Source organism: Sciurus carolinensis, chromosome 15, assembly GCF_902686445.1.
Source record: "Sciurus carolinensis chromosome 15, mSciCar1.2, whole genome shotgun sequence".
Taxonomy (NCBI): Eukaryota; Metazoa; Chordata; class Mammalia; order Rodentia; family Sciuridae; genus Sciurus; species Sciurus carolinensis.
The window spans coordinates 64,157,791-64,179,856 of NC_062227.1; the positions used below are offsets into that span (position 1 = coordinate 64,157,791).

Below are 22,066 nucleotides of genomic sequence, written 5' to 3' on the forward strand. Positions count from 1 at the left end.
TGGCACCTGGCTTCTTGGTGACTTTGAAGAAAGCAGGAACTGTAAGGTGGGAGGCAACCCACGGAGGGAAGAACCCAGTACAATGGGAGAACGTGATGGTCGATGATGGGTTTCCAGAAGCTTGACCACGAAAACAGGAGGCAGAACCTCCACCTGATGTGGAAGGCAGGGGTCTGGGGAAGAGGTGTGCAGATGTGTTGCCAGCCACAGCTGGAAGACCTGAGAGCAGACAAAGCAACTTTGCAAGGAGGCTGGCGGCTTGTTCACATGCCACACTGAGGTTCCCAGCACCCAGCCAATCTGTACCAACCCAGAAACCCTCTCTGGGGCACCTATTTCTTCCCTAGGACTTCATCTCTGAGCTGGTTCCTGCTGGTACAGAATTGCCCAAGCAGTTGGTCTGGGGACACCAGGATCAGGGGTGGTTAGCTTAAAAAAAAAAAATAGTATCCCACAGTCAAGGAATTGTAGAAATTCTGGATGAACAAAATTCAACTGGTTTCTTTGAAGCTCAAACTTCTTGGATCCTTCTATACTAAAGGATAGAAGAGAACAAGAATACCAAGTTTCCGGTCCCTGGGTTCATGTCCTGGACTTTATCTGGGAGAACTAGTGTTCTCATGTGTTCACCAGGAAAGGCAAGCGTTGGCCCATTAGCCTGGAAAACATTCCTACTGGTTCCTGCCAGCCCTCTACTAAGGGTAAAGTTACTCCAGTGAAATCTGCTGCTTATCTCTTCCTCCACGTGCATTCTAGCAGCGTGTTTGTTCTTGATTCTCACAGCACACAGTGAACGTCCTTCAAGGAAAAAGCACTTTCAGTGGGTCTCGAAACTCTTGTTTAACATGAAAGCTCAGCTGGCTAGGGCATTTTCTTTCTTTAAAAGAGAAAACCAACTTTCTGGGTGGCAAGGATGTCATTAAAGAAATGACCTGAGTTCATGCTCTGCTGCAATGGAAGCTTGGCCCCAGGGCTACTCGGCTCTCTGATACTTCACAGGGTGACTCATGCTCTGGTGTCCGGAGAACTGAATTCCTGGAAGGAAATTATCCATGGTGTGTGGTGTCAAGAAAGATAGATGAAGATTTGGAAAAGCCTTGACTGGGAAATGTCTGAGAGAGAATAGAATAGAATAGAATAGAATAGGAAGGGAAAGAAGGAGAAGGAGAGAGAGGAGGGAGAGAGAGAGAGAGAGAGAGAGAGAGAGAGAGAGAGAGAGAGAGAGAGAGAGAGAAAAGAAGAAGGAGGAGGAGGAGGAGGAGGAGGAGGGGAGGGAAAGCAGAGTGGGGATGCATGGCAGAAGTGAAATGGGAACATAGAAGTCTAGCATTTACTGAAAGTCCTTTGTGTGCTTCGGAAAGGCAGACAGAGTTGCCAGAGTAATAACTTTTTAAAACAAATCACAGGCAAAGTCATTTGACAGAGGTTTTGAAAAACAAGAACCACTAAAATCCCCTAGGAGTATAAACCACCCTTGGTAAAGACTATGTGCCAAGTTCAAGACTATGCTCTGTCGATGTCCATATTATGAGGGTAGAAATCTACAAAACAGATGCTATGGAAATTGAATGCACAGGAAAGGGCCCTGACCACCAGAATGTGCAGGCAGAGTTGGAAAAACACAGAGGCAAGGATTCCACCCACTATGTGCTCCTCTGACATTTCAGCAGGCACCCGACCCCAGTCCTTTTGCTGTGTACCAGGACCACACAACTGACCACGTGGCACCAGACACCAACAGAAGAGTTTACCCTTCACCCCACAGAGCCAATTCTCCTGCCAACTCGCCAGGTATCTACAGACTACAGAGATCCTGGGGCTGTGATAGGAGACTCAGAAGTGCCAGAGGGAAGGAATGAGGAAGAAGCAAGCTTATTCACTATCTGGGCAATCACGTAGAACTCTCTCGCTGACCTGTCTGGCTACTTCCACTGTATCCCATTCTGCCAATACGCATGCTGGACCTGTCATGACAGAGACCACCTTCCTGTCCAGATTGGTGGTGATTCCTTCTCAATTTTGCTCAGCAATCATGATTTTAGTACCTTCTGCTTTGGGACAGAAAACCCAGAAGGTCAATTCTTAATACCTTAAAATCACACCCAAAAGCCCTTACTCATGTCTCTTTTATCTAAATAGTGGAGATGGACAGGCGGAGGACCAAGGATCCACGTGGATCCATGGCTCCCCAGCGCTCTGAGGCTGTGGTGGGAAGGGTGCCCCCATGGATCACTATAGGTTCCCTGTAGAGTGACCCATCCGGACCAGAGTAGGAAGAAGATTCATTACAGAAGTGGGATTTCATGGCATGTCACTTTTTCTACAGTGAAAACTGCTCAGAAAAAGAACAACCAGTTTCATTAGGTGGTAGATCTCAACAGGGGAAAGAAGCAGCAGTAAGGGATAGAGGTTTCTAGGAGATCTGCCAGAGTAGAACTGCCCAGATAGACTCTGGGAAAACCCAATGAAAGCCGCATTTGTTGTGATGAGGCGGTAGAAGACACATCTGGAGAGGTGGAGACAGTGCGAGGGGTGACCCTCTGTGAATGGCAAGACGCAGTTCCTTCTGCTTGACTCTGAGCAGCCACGGAAGAAATGGTTTCAGCAGTAGATCTGGAGCCCAAACAGAAAGGGCTCAGCTTCCTCCGGAGCAAATGAGCCACAGGAGGCCATAAGTGTTTGCCAGTCTGGGTGAACCAGCAGGAAACAGAAAAGCCACAGGGAAAAGCACAATGGTGAAAGCGAGCCACACTGTCACCCTAAGTGACCTGCTGTCTGTGGCCACTTCTAGGTGACGTCGGCAGAGTTGAGTAGTCGCAACAGACTCTGCATGGCCCACGAAGACTAAAATATTTCCTGTGCAGCCCTTCACATGAAAAGTCCCCTCCTCTAGACCCTGCCTCTGAAGCCAGCCTGATTCCTGCAGGAGGCACAGGCTGCTGCCCCACGGGGACCCTCGTGGCAAGTAGAGGCCATTAAAAAATTCCTGCCACACAGCCAAAGTTGTGTGTTCACAAATGACTGAACAAAAGGTATGGGAACACCACAGTCCTGTAAAATGCCAGGGTGCACTAGGTGAAGGTGTTGAGAGGCTCAAATCTAGTTCCTGGTCCCCCACAACATTGGGGGACCTTGACATTCAAATGGTCCAATATTACTCCCCAGAAGGGCCCATCCTTCTGAAATACTTTTGAGAAATTTCCCTCACTGAGTGGGAACCCAAAGTCTGGTAGCAAAAAGAAAAGGGACAAATTTCAAAAGGGGGAATCTTTTGGTTAATTTGTTAACGTACCCTTATTTGGGCATGACCTAGGAACTGTCCAAAGATATCGACCATTAATCCATTACTGACATGAGAGCACATACACAGCTATAATTTCTTAATTATGCTGCCAGATTAATTTATACACACACGTGTGTGCATTCACATAAGTGATCATTGATATAATTTATGCCAAAAATTTAACAGTGCAAATCATTTGCACCCAAAGATATGGGCATTTTCTAAATTCTTGGGTATAGTAACAAGCAAATCCTTCCACAGAGAACTGTTTTAAAAACATATACACTAGGGACTGGGGTTGTGGCTCAGTGGCAGAGTGCTTGCCTACCATGTGAGAGGCACTGGGTTTGATTCTCAGCACCACATATAAGTAAATAAAAAAAAATAAATAAAGATACATCGACAACTAAAAAAGTGCTTGGAAAAAAAAGATTAAAAAATAAAGGTTAAAAAAATAATAAAGTGTTCCAAAAAAAAAAGATAAAAAATAAAGGTTAAAAAAATTACACACTAATCAAGACCTTCTATTTTCTCCTCCACAGGTCTTGTGAGGTCCAGCCTCCCAGCCTGCCATACTAAGAGTAATGGGTACTTGTCCACGTCTGTCCTAGGAGGAGATCAGAGAAGGAAGATGCACTCCTAGACTGTGTGAACAGACGGTTATCCCAGGCACAGGCTATTGAGACCCATGTGAGCATCTGCAAGTGTGTTCCCAGCCGCCCGCCACCTACCTTTCCTGAAGGTCTCGCGGCCTGGCTCTGCTTCTCGGTTGACACGACTCTGCTCTGGCTCAGCGGTGGGCCCCTGATCGTCCAGCTCATCTTCGGTTTCATCATCGCTGTAGGGTACCACTTCATCATTGGGCTGAGAATCCTCCTCAAACGTTGTTTCCGAGTCTCTTTCTGTGTTCATTCTGCTGACGAACTGGTACTATCTGGTGGGAAACAAAGGGAAACCCAAGAGAATTACCAGCTGCTGCCCAGGTTTTGGTTGTACCCTGTCTGCATCCTCTGACAATGACCCTTAACACACATGTCACTAATATTTTTGAATAATGACCCAAAAGTTCAATTCAATAGGCAAACAAGAACAGAAACATTCATTACTGATTAAATGATTGAGTAATAATGAAAATATATATATCTGCAAGCTTTTTTTTTTTTTTTTTCTTTAGAAAGATCTACAAAACTAGAGCCAGAAAGTTGCACACCTGTAATCCCAGCCACTTGCTACTTGGGAGGCTAAGATGAGAGGATTCAAGGCCAGCCTGGGCAATAAGGTGAGAGAAGAAGGAGGAGGAGGAGAAGAAGGAGAAGGAGGAGGAGGAGGATGTACAAACCTTAAGGCAGTATTTCAAATTGTGGGTCTCTATCCAGTAAAATAAATTTAGTGGGTCATGACCAACATCAACATACCATGAAACAAACTAAAAAATATCAGAGTTTTGCTCACATGGTAAGAATAAATGCCATTTGCTCAAAATTTCACAGTCTCTCTCTCTCACACACACACACACACACACACACACACACACACATTTGCATTGCGGTACGCATGGCATTGGATTTCTTCCAGCTGGCAGAGTTGGAAAACCACTGCCTTAAGAGGCCTGGTTTCTGCTAATGTTAGTGAGCCTTTGTTTTGTGACACATTTTAAATACAACCATAGATCCTCGAATTTCACTGATGACTTTGAGAGATCACTCCTCACCTTTCCATCTTCCTACCTCCACTCTCCCTATCTGGAATCTGTGTACCTACTGCTGCATAAAGTGACTGTATAGAAGTATGAAGGACACCTTTAGTTATATTTATATTGGAAAAACATTTACATAAATACCCCAGGTTACTCAAGGACATACAGCCTGAACTAGTTACACAAGCCTCACATTGCCATGAACTCGGTATTGTTACTAATAGCAGTTCACATTTATTTGGTGTTAACTGCACACCGGGCTGAACACTAGAAGCTTGCTAGACATTGGTTCCCTGCAACTTCCCACCTGATGAAGACATTATTGTTACTTGTACTGTACTGAGAAGAAAATCAAAACTCTAGGATATTAAATAACTTGTGCAATAATTATTAAAATTGTGCAACAAAAACAATTGCTTTCCAAGTAGAGATCTCCTATACTGCACGTCTGTTATAACTTATTACAAATTTTAGTTGAGTATAAATTGCTTTCAGCAGTAGTATTTTTGCTAACTGCATGTTTGATATCAAATCTAGCATCTTGGGCATCTAAAATAATTTTTTACTTCAGAAAATTTCAAGTACTTCTTTGAGGCTTTTTGTTCAGTGTTACTTAAAACAGTTATAACCAGAAGCAACCTGGATGCCCAACAATTGCCAATTGTGTAGATGAATCATGGTGTCTTTATACAGTGGGATAGCGCACGATAATTTAGACCATGATTGGCAGTGTACTTAGTGATATCAAAAAAGTCCAAACACATTATGTTGAAAGGTGAGCTATAAATTCACATCTACAGAAGAGTCCCAAAGTTTTGAAAACTGACATGCATTATTTTAAGTGAAAGGACCCATACCTCATGCTCAACTCAGTTGGTAGCCTACAGTAAATACTTGGTAAACAGCAATTAGTATTGTTAGCAATTATCTTCATAATTAGAAAAATAGAAGGGGGTGGGTATCTGTCACTCTAAGCTTTTCCATCTCCAGAATTACCTGTAAAATGTTCTCTATCCCTCATTAGGAAGTAAAAAAGTTAGACTATTACTCCCTTTAAAATGTGAGTCTACTTAATTAGTACACTTCAGCTCAGGTATAAAACTTCTTGCTCTCCAAGTACAAGTCTCTTCATTTCTCTTTATTCTTTGATACAAATGTAAGGGGCCGGGAGATGCACCCACTTTAAAGTTTATTTATGGGTTTTCTTTGGTGGTGGTGGTGTGGGGGACTGCAGAGGGAAGCACATTCCCCCTTTCCAGATTTTCTGAGGGTTAATAAATAACTATTTCTTGGAATTTTACTTGTGCTTAATTAGCCTTATTTGTGGTTTTGTAATATAGTGGTATCTAGGTTTTAGCTAATAGTCACATAAAAAGTATTCTCTTTACAAAATTTCCAAACTCTTAAAGGCAAATTTCACCAAAACATTTTCAGAACAAAAATAATGAAAATGGTCACCATGTATTGAGCTCCTACTGTGTACAGAGCAGGGCAACCGGTGAGACAGATGTTATTATTCCATCTTACAGACAAGAAGACTGAGGCTCAGCTGGTGAGTGGCAGTTAGGATGCAAGTCCTTCACTACAGGGTATTTAAATACTGAACTGTCTAAAAACACTGCATAGAAACTTTTTAAATTTGGTATCATATACACACCACCATAATTTTTCCATTTCGATCATTGTTTTAGTCCATTTTCTATTCTTATGTACAACAGAATACTCAGGACTACTGGAATAAACAGAATCAAGGTTTTTTAGCTCACATTTCTAGAGTCTGGGAAGTCCAAGGGTAGGCGCCACCTGCTCAGATACCTGGTATGGACTTCTCGCTGATGGTGACATGTGACGGGTATCACATGGCATGACAGAGCAAGCCCGTCAGCTCGGGTCTCCCTGCCTCTTCTTACAAAGCCACTAATATCATCCAGGGGCCCCCATGACCTCATCTGATCTTAATTATCTCCCAAAGGCCCACCTCCAAAATGCCATTGACCTATGACTCTGGGGATTTGGTTTTGAACACGTGGATTCTGGGGGACACACCCACACCACAACAGTCAGTTCTGAGCGTACTTCAGTGGCATGAAGCGCACCGTATAGAAACATGTGGCAAGCTTTCCTTTCCATCGTTGCTCCAAACTCCTATGTGTCTGGATGCTTCTTTCCCAGGGTAGGGCTGTCTCCAATTCTTGCAGGTTGAGGGAGGGGTAGACAACTGTGAAGGAACGGATCCAACAACGCACAACCATGTGACTGAAGTGAGCAAGGTGTGTCTCTAACCCTCTGCCCACCCAGGCGGATCCAGGGAGGCAGGGCACTCCAAGGTCAAGTTCTCTGACTGTGTGTGTAATGCAGACCCATCCAGGAATCACACAACTCTGTCATTTAAGACAACCCAGGAGAACCTAGGAAGGAATCACTTCTTTGAAGCCCTTAGTGGCAAAAGGAAGCTTTTCAGACCTGAACCATGATCCCTAAAGACAGGCACAACAGACTTGGCAGATTTGGAAACTCTACAACATCCCTAAGCACCGATCCAGCACACTGAAGACAGGGATGCCTTTATTCAGCATCCACAAAGCACCTGTGAGGTACAAAGTACTACACCAGGTCCTGGAAACAGAACCACTCAGAGACTTTGGGGTTAATTGAGGGACACAGCTATGTAAACTGTGAAGGACGGCCAGAAGACACAACAAGGCTGGCCACGTCTGCCCCAAACACCTCAATCCATCCCCTCCGCTTCACCTCCCGGCCACCAACCTCACTCAGGACACCACCATCCCTCTCCAAAATGTTGCAGAGGCCTCTAAGTGAACCTTCCATGATGAACCTCCACACAGCCCCAGAGACACAGCATCCTCCACCTGTGTGCTGAGGGCTGACTGTGGCTCCAACCCCCCTGCCCCCCATACGTTCAGACCCTGTAGACCTTTAAGGACACACTTAGGATTAAATAAGAACACCAGGCTGAGGCCCTTATCCAGCAAGACTGATGCCCTTATGAGAAGAAAACACACACCAAAGATCTCTTTCCCCCCACATGCGCACACGGAAATGACCGTGAATCAGGACAGCAAGATGACAGTTGTCTACAAGCCAAAGCAACAGGCCTTACCAGAAACCAAAACTGTTGGCACCTCAGTCTTGGACTTCCAGTCTCGAGAACTGTGAGAAAATAAATGTGTATCATTTCTGCCACCCAGACTGTGGTATTTTGTCATGGCAGCCTGGGCAGACTCAAACACTGTGGTTTTTCACTGTGCCTTAACTGCACAGTCTTCTCCTAACTCCAAGGCTCCCCATACCCCTACAACCTCCTTCTTTTTAATTACTCCTCAGCCCCATGAGCCTGCTTCACTTTCTTAAACAAACAAGTCTTTCCTACCTCAGGGCCTTTGCACATGCTGGTCCTTCTGCTGAAATGCTCTTCTCCTGGTTCCTTGCATGACTATTTCTCATTCTTTAAGTTTTGAACAGGTATCTGCCCTCCTCTTTTGCTACCACTGGCCTCCTGACCACTGAAATTTCTGCTTCCTTCCTAGTACTTACCACAATTTATAAATACATACTTGCTTTTACTTACTTATCATCTGCCTCTCCCATTAGACCACAAGCTCTATAAGAACAGAGCCCAGTCTGGGAAATACTCAGTGCCTCACAGTTGACTTTCAAAGACTTGGAAGAAAAGCAAATCAATCTTAAAAAAAAAAAGTCCTGGAAGACTTTGAGAACCAAAATTCTTTACCATTCTCCTGCAGTTCATACCTACCACACAGGAACAGATTCAAACAGCCCCCGGATGAGGGTAAACCCTTCAGAGCACTGGGAGGGAGAAGAGGAACAGACGAGTTCAGAAGCTCTGCAAGATGGAGCTTTTGTAGGAGTCTGACTCATTCAAGATCAACAAAAATTTATCCCCCAAGATTTTACCATGCACACAAACGAAACAAGGTTTCTGGTAAGGTCCTGCAGGTATTGAAGGTGAGGACCCATTTTTCTTGTTTATCATAGTGACTCCAGCACCTGGTACAGGTGTCTGCCACAGAGGAGCCAGTCCCCTCCCCTGCCCCCGGGGCCTAAGAGGCTTATAGTCTAGACAGCAGGTGGCAAGTTATAACCCAGGGGCTAAATTCGGACCATTGACCATTCTGCTCATTTCTTAGGGTTTTATGGGACACAGTCTTGCTCATTCATTTATGTGCTGTCTCTGGATGCTTCAGCACTGCGGTGGCAAAGCAGAATACAGTATTTGCAATTGGGGTGGCAGAGCCTCTAAGTCTAAGGTATTTACTATCTGGCCCTTTATAGACCAAGTCTGCTGACCCCAGGACTAAAAGGAACAGTAATAAGAGACAAGTGACAAAATGAGTGGTCAACATTGAAAGCCCAAAGCCAGATAAAATTGGTGTCCACCTGGGTAAATTGTGTGTGCTCTGAGAATGGGAAATACACTACGGGGGGCAGTGGGGGGAAACGTCCCTAAGCAATACGGTTGACCTATTGATTCTGGGGCGTTTCCCTTTAATTCTCTCAAAGCAGTGTAAGTAGGAAAGACTCGATTTCAAAAATGGGCAGGACAGCACACCATCAGGTGACAAGCTGTGGGTGTGCACCTTGTCACGGAGCCATGCCCTGCTCAACGGGCTGTTCTGTCATTAATCCACGTACTTAGAATCATTCATCGAAAGTAAGTGGATCAACCTGGAAGTGGGCAAAAATCTAGGCACATTTTTAAAAAAATTCATCAAGGTGATGTAGCAATCGAGGATTTTTCTGGTCACACATCTTTTTAAATTTTTTTCAATTGCTAAACAAATCAGTTATAAGTTTATTTTACATGTTTTTTTAAAATGGTTTTTAGACTGCATTTTGAAACATTGAACACAAATGGGGTACATCTTTTCATTTCTATGGTTGTGCACGATGTAGATTCACACCATTTGTGTAGACATACATGTCTTTAGAAAACTACCCTTAATTGCTTAGTTATACATGATTACTAAATTGCTTAGTGTTTCATGTAGGTTTCAAATTGCTGTGTAGATAGATAATATTAAAACACATGCTGTGTACTTTTTTGGTACTGGGGATTAAACCTAGGGGTGCTTTACCACTGAGATACATCCCCCTCCCTTTTTTTTGTATTTTTTTTTTTTTTTTTTTTTGAGACAGAATCTAAGTTGCTGAGGCTGGCCTCCAACTTTTGATCCTCTTGTCTCAGCTTCCAAAGTCACTGGGGTTACAGGTGTGCACCTGCTTCACAATTTGTACTTTTTGAAAATGAAGATGCATTTGATTTCAGTATTGTACTAAATATTACGATTTTATCAAAGAAATAAGCAATTTTACATTGAAAAATGTTAACAATCGTGGGGGCTGGGGTTGTAGCTCAGTGGTTAGAGCGCTTGCCTAACACATGAGGCACTAGGTTCAATCTTCAGTACCACATAAATAAATAAATAAAGGTATTACATCCATCTGCACCTAAAAATAAAAATTAAAAAAAAAGTGAACAATCATTACTAGTGACGCAAAAGGACTCCATTCAAATCAAATGCACCTGTGTCCTCCTCTCTGCATCCTGTCCTCAGGGGAATCTCATTCCAGAGATCATTGCAGCAGAGGTGGTAGAAAGTGGCCCTCTCAGAGGACTGGCTGGTTTAAATAGCTGCAAAGCATTAAACCCTGATGCACGTGGTCACCACAGCACCAACAATGCCAAGAAGTAAGTGGGCATGTGGCAGGTCAGCTTTCGAGACATGAGCCACCGGAAACAAGATAAGGATCAGTCTGAGATGACCGGGACGCACAATAGGCCACCAGGAAATAGCGCTGGGTGTTCGGCATGACTTTTTGGTCATGCTCTAAGGACAAGCAGTCAGAATGTTCCTGGACCATGTACTGCTGGTCCCCTAGCTCAGGCCATAGCCGCCCACTGCCAGGGAGCCGGGCCTGCTGCCGGGACCGCGAGGCAGCATGATTTATGGGAAGAACGAGGTCTGGAGTCAACAGTTTGTAACTTGAGTGCATTACTTAACATTCTGGAAGTTTATGTTTAATATAGGTTAAAAAAAAAAAAAGCAAGGAGAGGGGAAATTTAATTTTCACACATTGCAAGGGTTGCTTTGGATAACTAACAGTTGTCAAAGCCCCTCGTAGAGTCTAGCAGGTCCAGGTACAAGGTAGATGCTAAATTCCATCCCCTGCTTCACCCTATTCTTTAAAGACAAAGAATTTCAAGACAAAGAGCTAAAGACAGTCCACCTCGGTGGTGGTGGGGGGTCCTCAGCCCCCCCTCCCTGCTGCCTTACTTTTCCCTCCCCTGAAAGGGGGCCTTTATACACATAGTGGTCAGAGCCTGCCAGGTTACTACCAGTCTTGCGCTATAGTCTTGTGCTATAGTCCAGCTAAGGTTTGCCACCCACCCCTCAGGGTCCATATGTTGAAAGTTGGAACCTTTAAAAGGAGGGGCCTAGTGGGAGGCGCTTGGGTTAGTGCTTTCAAAAGGGATTGAGGTATTTCTCCTGGGATTCCAGTTAGTTCCTCGAGATGGTTGTTTTACAAGCCTCTTTTTGGCTTCCTGTCTAGGGTGTGATCTCTGGTTTCCACAAGTACTCCCACCACTGCAATTTGCCATAAGGTGATACAGCCAAGGGAGAGTCCTTGCCAGAACCTGTCCCATATCATTTGGACTTTCAGTCCCCCGCAACTATAAGCTAAATAAACCTCTTTACTTCATAAGTTAGCCCATCTCAGGTATTTTGTTATGATAATGGAAAGGTGACTAATATACTTTGGGTTTCTATATTTCTAGAGTTTAATGTCCAGGATTTTGTGTAGGTTACTCTCCTATCCTATCCATCTTCATGCAGTCAATAATTTAGGTTGGGTTTGCCTTTTGATGGCAGGGCCTTTCTCCTAGCTCCTGGGATGTACCTCAGACGCAGCTGTTTATTTAGTAGACTCTAGAATTTTCTGCAGACCTGCCTAAAAAAGACAGGGGTGGTGGTGAAGAATAGTAAAGAAGGGTGTCTATTATACCAGAACTTGGTATTGGAACTGTCTAGCTTTTAAGAGAGTGGTATCTTATTTCCCATCTGGCACTCTGGAGTATCCTGCCTTCTTGATCATTAGCCCCTGAACCTCTAATATCCAACATTTGAGTACTTGGTTACCAAATAACCAGGAAATGAACAAATGAGCAAAATCTTCTCCTGTCTTTGCAGGAGAGGAAGTGATGAAGAGACAGAAGGGGAACCTAGACAACAGAGAATTACTGTCCAGCCTTTGCAATAAGAAGGCACAAAGTCAATGTGATGAAGACTTAAACTTAATACTATCACAAGGTGTCTAGATTTAAATGAAGGGAAAAGGGACAAAAAAGTTAAGTTTTGTTACTAGTGGGACAGTGCAATTGATCTGTAAGCATTTATAACAGCAGTGGAAACCCAGAAGCTCAGAAGGCCCGGGTCCCCAGTGAATGACATCTTTGTGGCATAACTTGATCTGTGTCCAGGGAGGCCCCAGTTCAGACAGAAAGATTCAATAGACTCATTTTCACCATATTTTTTTTTTAATAGCTTTTGAAATCCTCAGTAAGAAGGGTATTTCTTTCTTTCTTTTTCTTTTTTTGTGCTGGGGATGGAACCAGGCCTCATACATACTAGGTAAGCACTTGATTACTGAGCTACATTCCCAGCCCAAGAAAGGGTATTTCTGAAACTTGTTTTGCCTCATTTAACTTGTTTATTATTATTATTAAAAATAATTTTTAGATACAAAAATATATTTTTTGGTACTGGGGATTGAACTCAGGGTCACTTAACCACTGAGCCACCTCCCCAGCCCTTCTTTTTATTTCTTTTAGAGATAGGGTCTCACTGAGTTTCTCAGGGCCTCGCTAGTTGCTGAGGCTAGCTTTGAACTCACAATCCTCCTGCCTCAGCCTCCTGAGCTGCTGGGATAACAGGCATGCACCACCACACCCAGCTGTTTATTATTATTATTAAAGATAATGCTATAAAATATTTAAGATGATATACACCATGATCTACATATGTATTTTTATATGTTCTAAGCTATATTTTTTAAATTCTATGTTCCCTACTAAATAGAATAAGCTCAACTTTAGCAGGCAGAACCCGAGCTGATCTCCGATGAGCCCACCTCCAGGTGCTCATGTGGGAGGGAGGATGGCGAAGCCTCTCCTGGAGGGTGGGGTGGACGTGATGCTGGGCTTCTCACCAATGGAATGTAGCCCAGGTGATGGGATGCCACTTCCATGATTGGGTTACAAAAACTGTGGCCTCCTGACAAGCCAACTCTCCCTTTCCTGGCTCTGAGGAAGCAGCAGCCCTCTGGAGAAGCTCAGCAGCAGGAAACTGAGTGGGCATCTGACAACAGCCAGTGAGGCCTGGGACCGTCATCCAACCACCCTGAAGATGTTGAATTTGGCCAACAACCACACAAACGTGGAAGCAGATCCTCCCTCAGTCCTGCCTTCAGATGAGACCCCAGGCCAGGCTAATGCCTCAATTGCAACCTTGTGAGAAACCCTGAAGCAGAAGACTCAGTTCAACTGCTCAGACACCGGATCACAAACCCTGGGTTAGTGACTGTATGTTCATTTAAGCTGCTAATTTTTGGAGTAATTTGTGATGCAGCAAGATGACTAACGTACACCCCATTAATCCCCATCGTGATGATTCTACGATAAGATGTCAATGTGGCCACTATGGTTTCTAAGCAATTCCAAGGAAGGGTGCCCACCTAACAGTGGCAGAAATCTTGAATCCTGGTTAGTCCAGATACAGGCTGCACCCTATTTGGAATCTACCCAATATTCCTGAAAGTAAAATCTGACAAGCCTGATGACAGTTATAATTAAACAAAGAATCTAATGAAGCAATAACAATAAAACATATCTAAGATCTAGATTAAACTTGAACTTTGTATGTTATAGAAACAACATAATCACAGTTCCTAGCACAAACAGGACTATATTTTTTATTTTCCTCCCAAATCAAAGCCTAAATAGAAGCCTGGGATAATTCATGTGAAACTAAGGGAGTTGGTTAATGTCACCATTGACTAACCACTAATCAATTCATAACATTACTATCACCACTGCAGAGACAATTCAGCCAGGACCTTGACTCATGGCCACAAAGGACTTCTCTGGGCCCGGGCTTCATCCGCTGTTCCTCACAAGCCCACCTTGGTTGCTGCCACACGGAAAACTAGCTACCATCTCCTTCTGATTACTGGAAAAGAGCAGGAGAAATCTTGATCCTTTGACTTTCCAGAGGACAGCAGCCATTTTCCTTCTCCTGGATGAAGCTAAAAGGATTTAGGAGTTCAACTCTGCTATGGGTCCACCAGGCATCCTAGTGATAATGATTCCCTCTTAGTAATAGGAGGTAGTTTCTTGCAGTTCACAAGGTATCATTCACACACACTGTCTCTCACAACCATCATGGAAATATTCTGAGGTATGCTGGCAGGCATTAATTATCATTGTCATTTTACCAATGAGATAAGAAAGGTGGTGGAGGAACTTGCCCAAGGCTATTAGCTCCTAGGTGGTAACATCAGATTGAATTCCAGTGTTCTCCCCATATATTCAGGGTCTGTGCTACAAGTGGCATAATGAATGCATCAAGCGTTCAGACTGCAATGAAAGCGCTGTCCAGGAAGCACTAGAAACTGATATAAACATCAACTGCCTTCCTCCTTCCACACTCCTACTGTGTTAGTCATCTTTCCATTACTGTGATGAAATACCTGAGATAAACAACTTAAATAGAGGAAAGGTTTATTTTGCCTCACAATTTGTCAAATTTCAGTCCATGACTGGTTAGCCCATTTCTTTTGGGGCCTGTGGTGAGGCAGTACGTCATGGTGGGTATATGGAGTGGAGGAAGCCCATTCACCTCCTAGTGGCCAGGAACTGAAAGAGAAACAGGAAGACACTGGGGTCCAATATCCCCTTTAAGGACACGCCACTATTGTTCTAACTTCCTCCATTAGGCCCCACCTCCTAAAGGTTCCATCATCTCCCAACAGCGGTGTGTGAGCTGGGGATCAACCTTTCATACACAGGCTTTTGGAGGTTCAAGATTCAAATTATAGCACCTGTTTAGATCACCATTCATCATTAGAAAAATCTAAGCAAAAGGAATGAAGGACTTAAGCACAATAAATCCAACTTTGCAGTCGGCATAGATCTGTCCTATACCAATGAGCTATGAAAGTTAAAATGCTTCCCAGCGTATGTCACAGAAGACAGCGGGAGTCACAGGGGCGACCAGGAACTCAGGGTGGATGGGGAACAGCTAGAACACAGACTCCAAGGCAGGCAAAGTACAGTGGAAAGACCAGGCACTAGCCGGGGAGGGAATGTCTAAGAGAAGAGCCTGGAAAGGTTGACTGGGCGACCCTCCCAGTCACGTGGTGACCCTCCCAGTCACATGGCCACCACAGGGTTTCCTTGCAAGACTTCTGGGCATGCGCGGGGGGGGGGGGGGGGGACTGTGCACGCTCATTGGCTGGAGCCCAGAGCTGGGTGGGGCGGAGCCCGGCGGGGCCCGCCTTCAGAAGCCTGCCTGGCCGGGAGCCTCTCCTGGGCACGGGTTATTCTTCGGTAAAGCTACCGGGTTCCATCTTGCCCATCACCCTCGCAGCGCATTCGGCAACAACACTCAGGGTGGACAGTCCGCTGCAGCCCCGAGGAATATGGTCCCGAGCTTGGGTGGTGGCCGCTGGAAAAAATGTGTTTAAAATTAAGACAGGGAGGGGCTCCCATTCCTTTGTCTGAAAAAGGAAGAAAAAAGTCCACAAAAGACCAGGGCTGGTTCCCAGAGGATAGTAACGCCAGATTTCTCCACGTGTTTACTTTGGAGACTCGGCTTCAATCCAAAACGTACTTTTACAATAAATAATGAAAGTTACTACCAAAAAAAAAAAAAAACTGTTCTTTTTACATTCAGACCCCGTCCTTACTGGTTAGGGACAATGGCCCCAGTTTAACTCCATTACTGTTGTCACTGTGATTAGGTTTTAAGCATATATTCGTGTTTAGATGACTTAAAACCAAAGGGGCTTTGTAATCGCCACTACCTGGAAGCAAACCTCCAGGGTAAAACAGGCCTGTACAATTGACTTAATTTTGATGCCGGAAGAGTCATCAAGCGATCAATATAAAGATGACATTAAAGAAAGACATGAGAATTGGCATCGATTTTCAGAACTGAACATAAACCTTGAAACTTTCCATCTGCAGAGAGATGGTTGTATATTTCCTATCCAGATGCAATGGGACCAGCTGGTTGCCATAAAAGGGTGGAAAGTAAACAAGAGTGATAAACACATGTGGGAAGGAATGATTCCTCTTACTAGTAACGAAGAGACGAGTCAGTGAGAACAGACACCATTATGCCATTAGCAATACTCAGTGACGGCGTCCAGCGCGGCTGCCTAAGGATGAATGAATTTGCCCTAACACACTCCCACGCGCTGCTGTGGACATTAAAACCATGATTCCTTATGGAAAATAAGACAGTAACACACTATGTACCAAAAACACTAAAGTCATGAACCACGAATTTTTCCAACAATTCAACAAAAGAACTCTGTTCATAAAAAATATTTCCTTGTCATTGTAAGCTATAAAAGGCAGGGATATTGTGAGTCCTATAGGATATTTGATGTACAAATGTCTATGGTTTTAGTGTGGCCATTAAAAACGACAGCAATAGAAATGTAGGAAATGTAGGAAATGCTTTCTAGTATTAAATGGAATAATCAGAAACCCAAATTGTGTGTATTATTGCAGCTTTGTAAGTCATGTATTTGGGGCTGGGGGGTTAGCTCACTGGTAGAGCATGTGCTTAACATACACAAGGTCTTGGGTTCAACCCAAGCACTGAAAAATAATCAAATAAATAAAAATGTGTATTTGGGAAAGAACCTTTGCATTGAAAGAAGATTCACAATTCTGTTTTTCTTTCTAAAGTAATCAGTAATTGATAACACCTAACCACCTCTCATATGTATAGACTGTTGAGCAGTTATTTACATGTGGTACATTTTAGAAAATCCTTACAACACATCCAAAGGAAAGGGATTGTCATCATTTTGTGAACTTGGAGAAATTAGATGACTTCTCCAGGGTCATATATGAGGTTTCAAATCTGTTTGTCCCCAAGTCCTGTATGATCTGTCACAGTGCTTAAACTGGGAGAAAAGTCATGTCAGGCCAGGTGCAGGGGCACACACCTGTAATACCAGTGGCTTGGGAGGCTGAGGCAGGAGGATCACAAGTTCAAAGCCAGCCTCAGCAAAAGAAAGGGGCTAAGCAACACAGTGAGACCCTCTCTCTAAATAAAATACAAAATAAGGCTGGGGCTGTGACTCAGTGGTCAAGTGCCCCTGAGTTCAATCCCTAATACCTAAATAAAATAAAATAAAATAAAATAAAATGAAATAAAATTTTAAAAAGTCATGTTAAGACACTGGGATTATGCTCACCCAAGTTTTATTAATGTCATTCTTTTTGCAAGTGACTACTAAAGCCAAAGCAGTAGCATGAAAGCAAGATAGTTTCATGCAGAGGTGATATCCGAGCTCAGAGCAGGGATGGTTTGCACATCAGGAAAGAAGAGACAGAACTTTTGTGACTTTTCCCCCTTTTGTATTGTCCTTCCTAGTGCATTAGTGAGCATAAGATTTACCTCTTTTCAGGCCACTGAAGATCCCAAACCACTGACCTACACCAGCTGTCCTCACGTTGTCTGCTAAAGACAACAGGTCTGGAGTGTGAACAGAGGTGCAGAGATGACAATGACTTAAAAGTTAGCATATTTCCTAGTGATGCCATCCAATCTTTCTTTAGTCATCTGCACCCAAAGCTGTGACTTCAGCTGAGAACACAAACGTAAATATACCTCAATGTTTAAATGGACACTATGTGACTGTCACATGGAATCCGATTTGTCACATAGCTACTTGGTACCCTTCCTAGACCTATCCATAGGTTCCTGCTTGTCTGTGATTATTCAATGGAACCTCTCTTCTCTCTCTAAAAGAACACCTTCACAAATTCCAGATTCCAGAGGTCTAAGGGATGAGGGCCACATCTGATACTTAAACAGTGTCTCCTATGCTATATTTAAAGTCAGCTTAAATTCAAACTCTTCCAAGACAGCAGAGTTCCCACTCTAAGTTTTGGACCAAGATCATACTGTAAGCATATGGTTAATACTTTATGTGTCCCCTGGAAATGCTTGCATTTGGCAGGAAAGATCTGCAGTTTCCCACCAACAGTCTGCAGTTCTATCCACTTGGGCTTTCGGATGGTGATCAACTTTCAGCAGTGTGTCTAAGTTTTTCCTATGTGTTTGACAGGCATGAGGACTTTGGGTAATATTTCCTATCCAGGGCTTCAATGTTTTCTGGGGAGCGTGGTGGTGAGCATTTACTAAAAGCTGGTTATATCTTCTATGCATCAGGTTCGTTGCTAAGCATTCGTTGTCATTTTATGGTTTGGGGAATTTAACCCAGGGATGCTCTACCACTGAGCTACATCCATAATCCACCCCCTTCCCCCCTTTTTTAGACACAGTCTCCTGAAGTTGCTGAGGCTGGCCTGGAACTTAATAATCCTCCTGCTTCAGCCTCCCAAGTTGCTAGGATTATAGGTACACCCCAACACGCCCAGCCTAAGCTCAGTGCTAAGTGGTTAGATGCAATATCTTATTTCATTTGTCCAGGGAAAAATTAGTGTCTCCATTTTACAGCTGAAGAAACTGATATAAGAGAGGTTAAATTCTTTGCCCAAGGATATACTGGTAGTAACTAGAATAATGTTTCTCGTCAAAAGGCCGTGCTCTTAGTCACTACACTCATTGCCTCAGCTTACCTAGAAATATCACTGTGGGGTAAGCTGGAGAAAATCAAATCGATCCAATTTACAGTTGGGGAGACATATAATTAAGATTCAATTTATGTTGGAGCTAGAACAGGTGCTCAGCAACTCTAAACCCTCTCATCTCTCCATACCAGGGCTTACTTGTGGGGAAACTGAGGATGGGAAATAGGAAATGGAGGTGGCCACTACAAGCATGTGTATACACCTGCCCAAGAACATTCTCCACCACCTTCTAGAGTCCAATGATGAACATAAGAGGCAGAAGAGTGACATAAAAATTTTAAATAATACAATGAAACCCAGAATGCTTACTTTAATTCTGTCACCCTCTATCAGCACTTGGAGTTTTTATTCATATTTGGAATTTTAAAAGGTGAAATATACAGGGAGTTTCTCCCTGTCTCCAAAAATCCAAAATGAATTCAAATTTAATAAAAGACGATGACACTGCCTGGATTTGTTTTCTGGCCATTTTTATTCCTCATTTTATTTCATAATCAGTAATGGAAAACTATTTGTCCTGTTGAGGAGGGGGTGTTAAAATGACCCACATTGCGTGTCATGCACTCGAGACAGACCATGCTGCTTGGTCTCTGCTAGCTCCGTTCCCCATGCCACCTGGCCAGCCATGGGTTGGTTTGTGACCCTCCTAAATTCCTAACCCCAGTACCAGACTGTGACCTTCCTTAGGAATAGGGTTGATGTAGACGTGGTTAGTTGAGATTAGGTCATTAGGGGGGGAATATTCCATTGACTGGTGTCCTTGTGAAAGTGGAATTTGGACACAGACACTCAGGGAGAACACACTTGAGGATTGAGATGATTCTACCCAGTCAAGGACTGACGGATGGAGGCCCTGCTGATACCTTGATCTTTTATTTCCAGCCTCCAGAACTGAGGCAATAAATTTTTATCATTTCGACTGCTCAGTTTGTGATACGTTGTTACAGCAGCCCTAGTAAATCTAGAGCTACAATGTATAGTTTTAAAATTACTTAATTCCTGAGAACAAGGGTGCCCAGAGCCAGGAATGGCAAATTTGTTACTTTGTGATTATAAATCTAGACTCCACCCCCAACTGTGTACACAAAAGTAAAAGCTGTGGCTTTTGTAACAAATTGTATAATGAGGACCTAAATGACCATGTTTTCTTCTCCCTCTTTTAATTACCTGAAGGTAAAACATGTTGATTTTTTGTTGCTTGTTTGTGTTTTGTTTTCAACCACAGCCGATTCTAAGAGTTATTTGCAGGGGATGACCTGAGGAAACAAATAGTATTTAATGTAAATATGGACAGGCTGCTCAAATATGGATGGCTAATGCAGGCCTGTCCAAACCTCTAGTCTGATTTTCATTTTAAGAGAAAACATACAACTATAAAAGTATCCAACATGTATTAAAATAGCTTCAAAATATTTCGGTGTTGCAAAGAAATGTTAATTAACTACCTTTTAAAAAAAGCTTGAGGAAACATGTCAGTTCATCCCAGAACTTTCCTCTACTGTGATATTTTTCTCCTCTCAATCAATATTTGCTTCCCGTTAAAATTCTCTGTGTACCTTTTAGGGAGCAGTTGCGCACAGAGGTGAGGGCTTGGGTTTGATTTAGCAATCCCACCCCACCTGGGGTTTGATTTAGCAATGCCACCCCACCCCACTCCGCCCCCACACAAGGGCGTGGATAGTAGAGAGAATGTTTCTAACCCTGAAGTAAAATGTAAGGTAAAACAACCAACCTAAAGGCGTGGATCTTTTTCACCCCTCCTTTTCAGTACTCCTGCTTCTACAAACCCAGACTTCAACCCCCATTTTCTGCAAAATGAAAATAGCTTTCTTGAATGCCACTGGACTCCAAATAAAGAAAAATATTTTTTGACCCTGTCGTTACCATAATGTGATTTATAACCTTTATCTTAGTATTACTAATGTTATTACAAACTCTTATAATATTTAACCTGTGACTAACTGAAAAATTCCCCTAATACTAACTAATCTGATCTAGGTGAAGACACATTATAGAACTCAGAGTTGAGTCAGGAAACTTGGTCTTATATTTAGGAAACAGGGCTCCCTGTCCACTGTCTCCTGTAGGTCTGGGGAAGAAGCAGACTCCAGTAGAGTTGTCCAGAGGACCCTCCCCACCTGCCAGCCCACCTGCCAGCTCACCTATGGCCCACACAAGAGCAAACCCTCAACTATCCAAATCAACACCAGAAATAAATTCACCAAGGAACAAATCTAACTGGCTTGAACTTGATATTTCAACACATGGATTCTCTTGATTTTCCAGAGCTCTTTTTAGAAAGGAAGGAAGGAAATGAGTTAGTATAAAAAATAAGAAAAGGGTATCAAGAATAAATAAGGGATTTAAATAATTCACAAATCAGCACACCAGGTTAGGAATAAGGGCAAACTGCCTGTATACTGCTCTCTCTCTCTCTCTCTCTCTCTCTCTCTCTCTCTCTCTCACACACACACACACACACACACACAAATGAAAGAAACCACAACTGTTTAATCCTTCAAATGTCACATGGATCTGAACTTCAGATATCTGGAACTAATTAAAATCTTTTCAAAGCATGCTTTAAAAGCACTCCAAATAGATTGTGCCTTAAATATAACACATTGTCTCTTGGCATATTCATTAATAAAATGTCAAGCTACACTCAAGACCCAAAGTTAGTGTTTCAGCCACAAAACAGGCCACCCCCAAATAGGCCTGCCTAGCATACGAGTCCCTGCAACCATCATTAGCCATGGCCCCAGTCCATGCCCAGAGTCCATTACCCACTCTCTCCTCCTTTGTCTTAGAGATCTGTGCATGGAAAATGTGTAGCTTCATTTTTCAGTCTAAATCCACGTACAGGAAACTAGACACTAAGGCAGCTGCCTCTGTGCGTGTTCGCCTACATCATAGGAGGTTTACATATTCTGAATGCTTGTTACAGTTTAAGTATTAGCAACTCAGTCTGTCAATATGAAGGGAATCGTTTTGAACGGGGTTGAAATTTCACTTTCTAGATCAAATACAATTATACTCAACATATTCTGAAATCAGATTCCATGACTCTCAAGAAATGATGGCCATAGGTTAGAAGGGGAACTGTGAGGTTTCTCAGGTTGACTTTAAAAGTGGTCTGTCTATGGAAACT

The 22,066-nt window shown here is 43.2% G+C and overlaps 1 protein-coding gene across 1 annotated transcript in view; it reads right to left on the reverse strand.

Annotated features, from left to right (window-relative positions):
• The window catches only part of Atp8b1 (ATPase phospholipid transporting 8B1), a 119,443-nt gene that overhangs the window by 54,149 nt on the left and 43,228 nt on the right, over positions 1–22,066 (reverse strand). The window contains exon 2 of the mRNA XM_047526511.1: positions 4,015–4,217. Coding sequence (XP_047382467.1) covers positions 4,015–4,195 — 181 coding nt within the window. The 5' untranslated portion in view covers positions 4,196–4,217. The remainder of the gene's footprint in view (positions 1–4,014; positions 4,218–22,066) is intronic.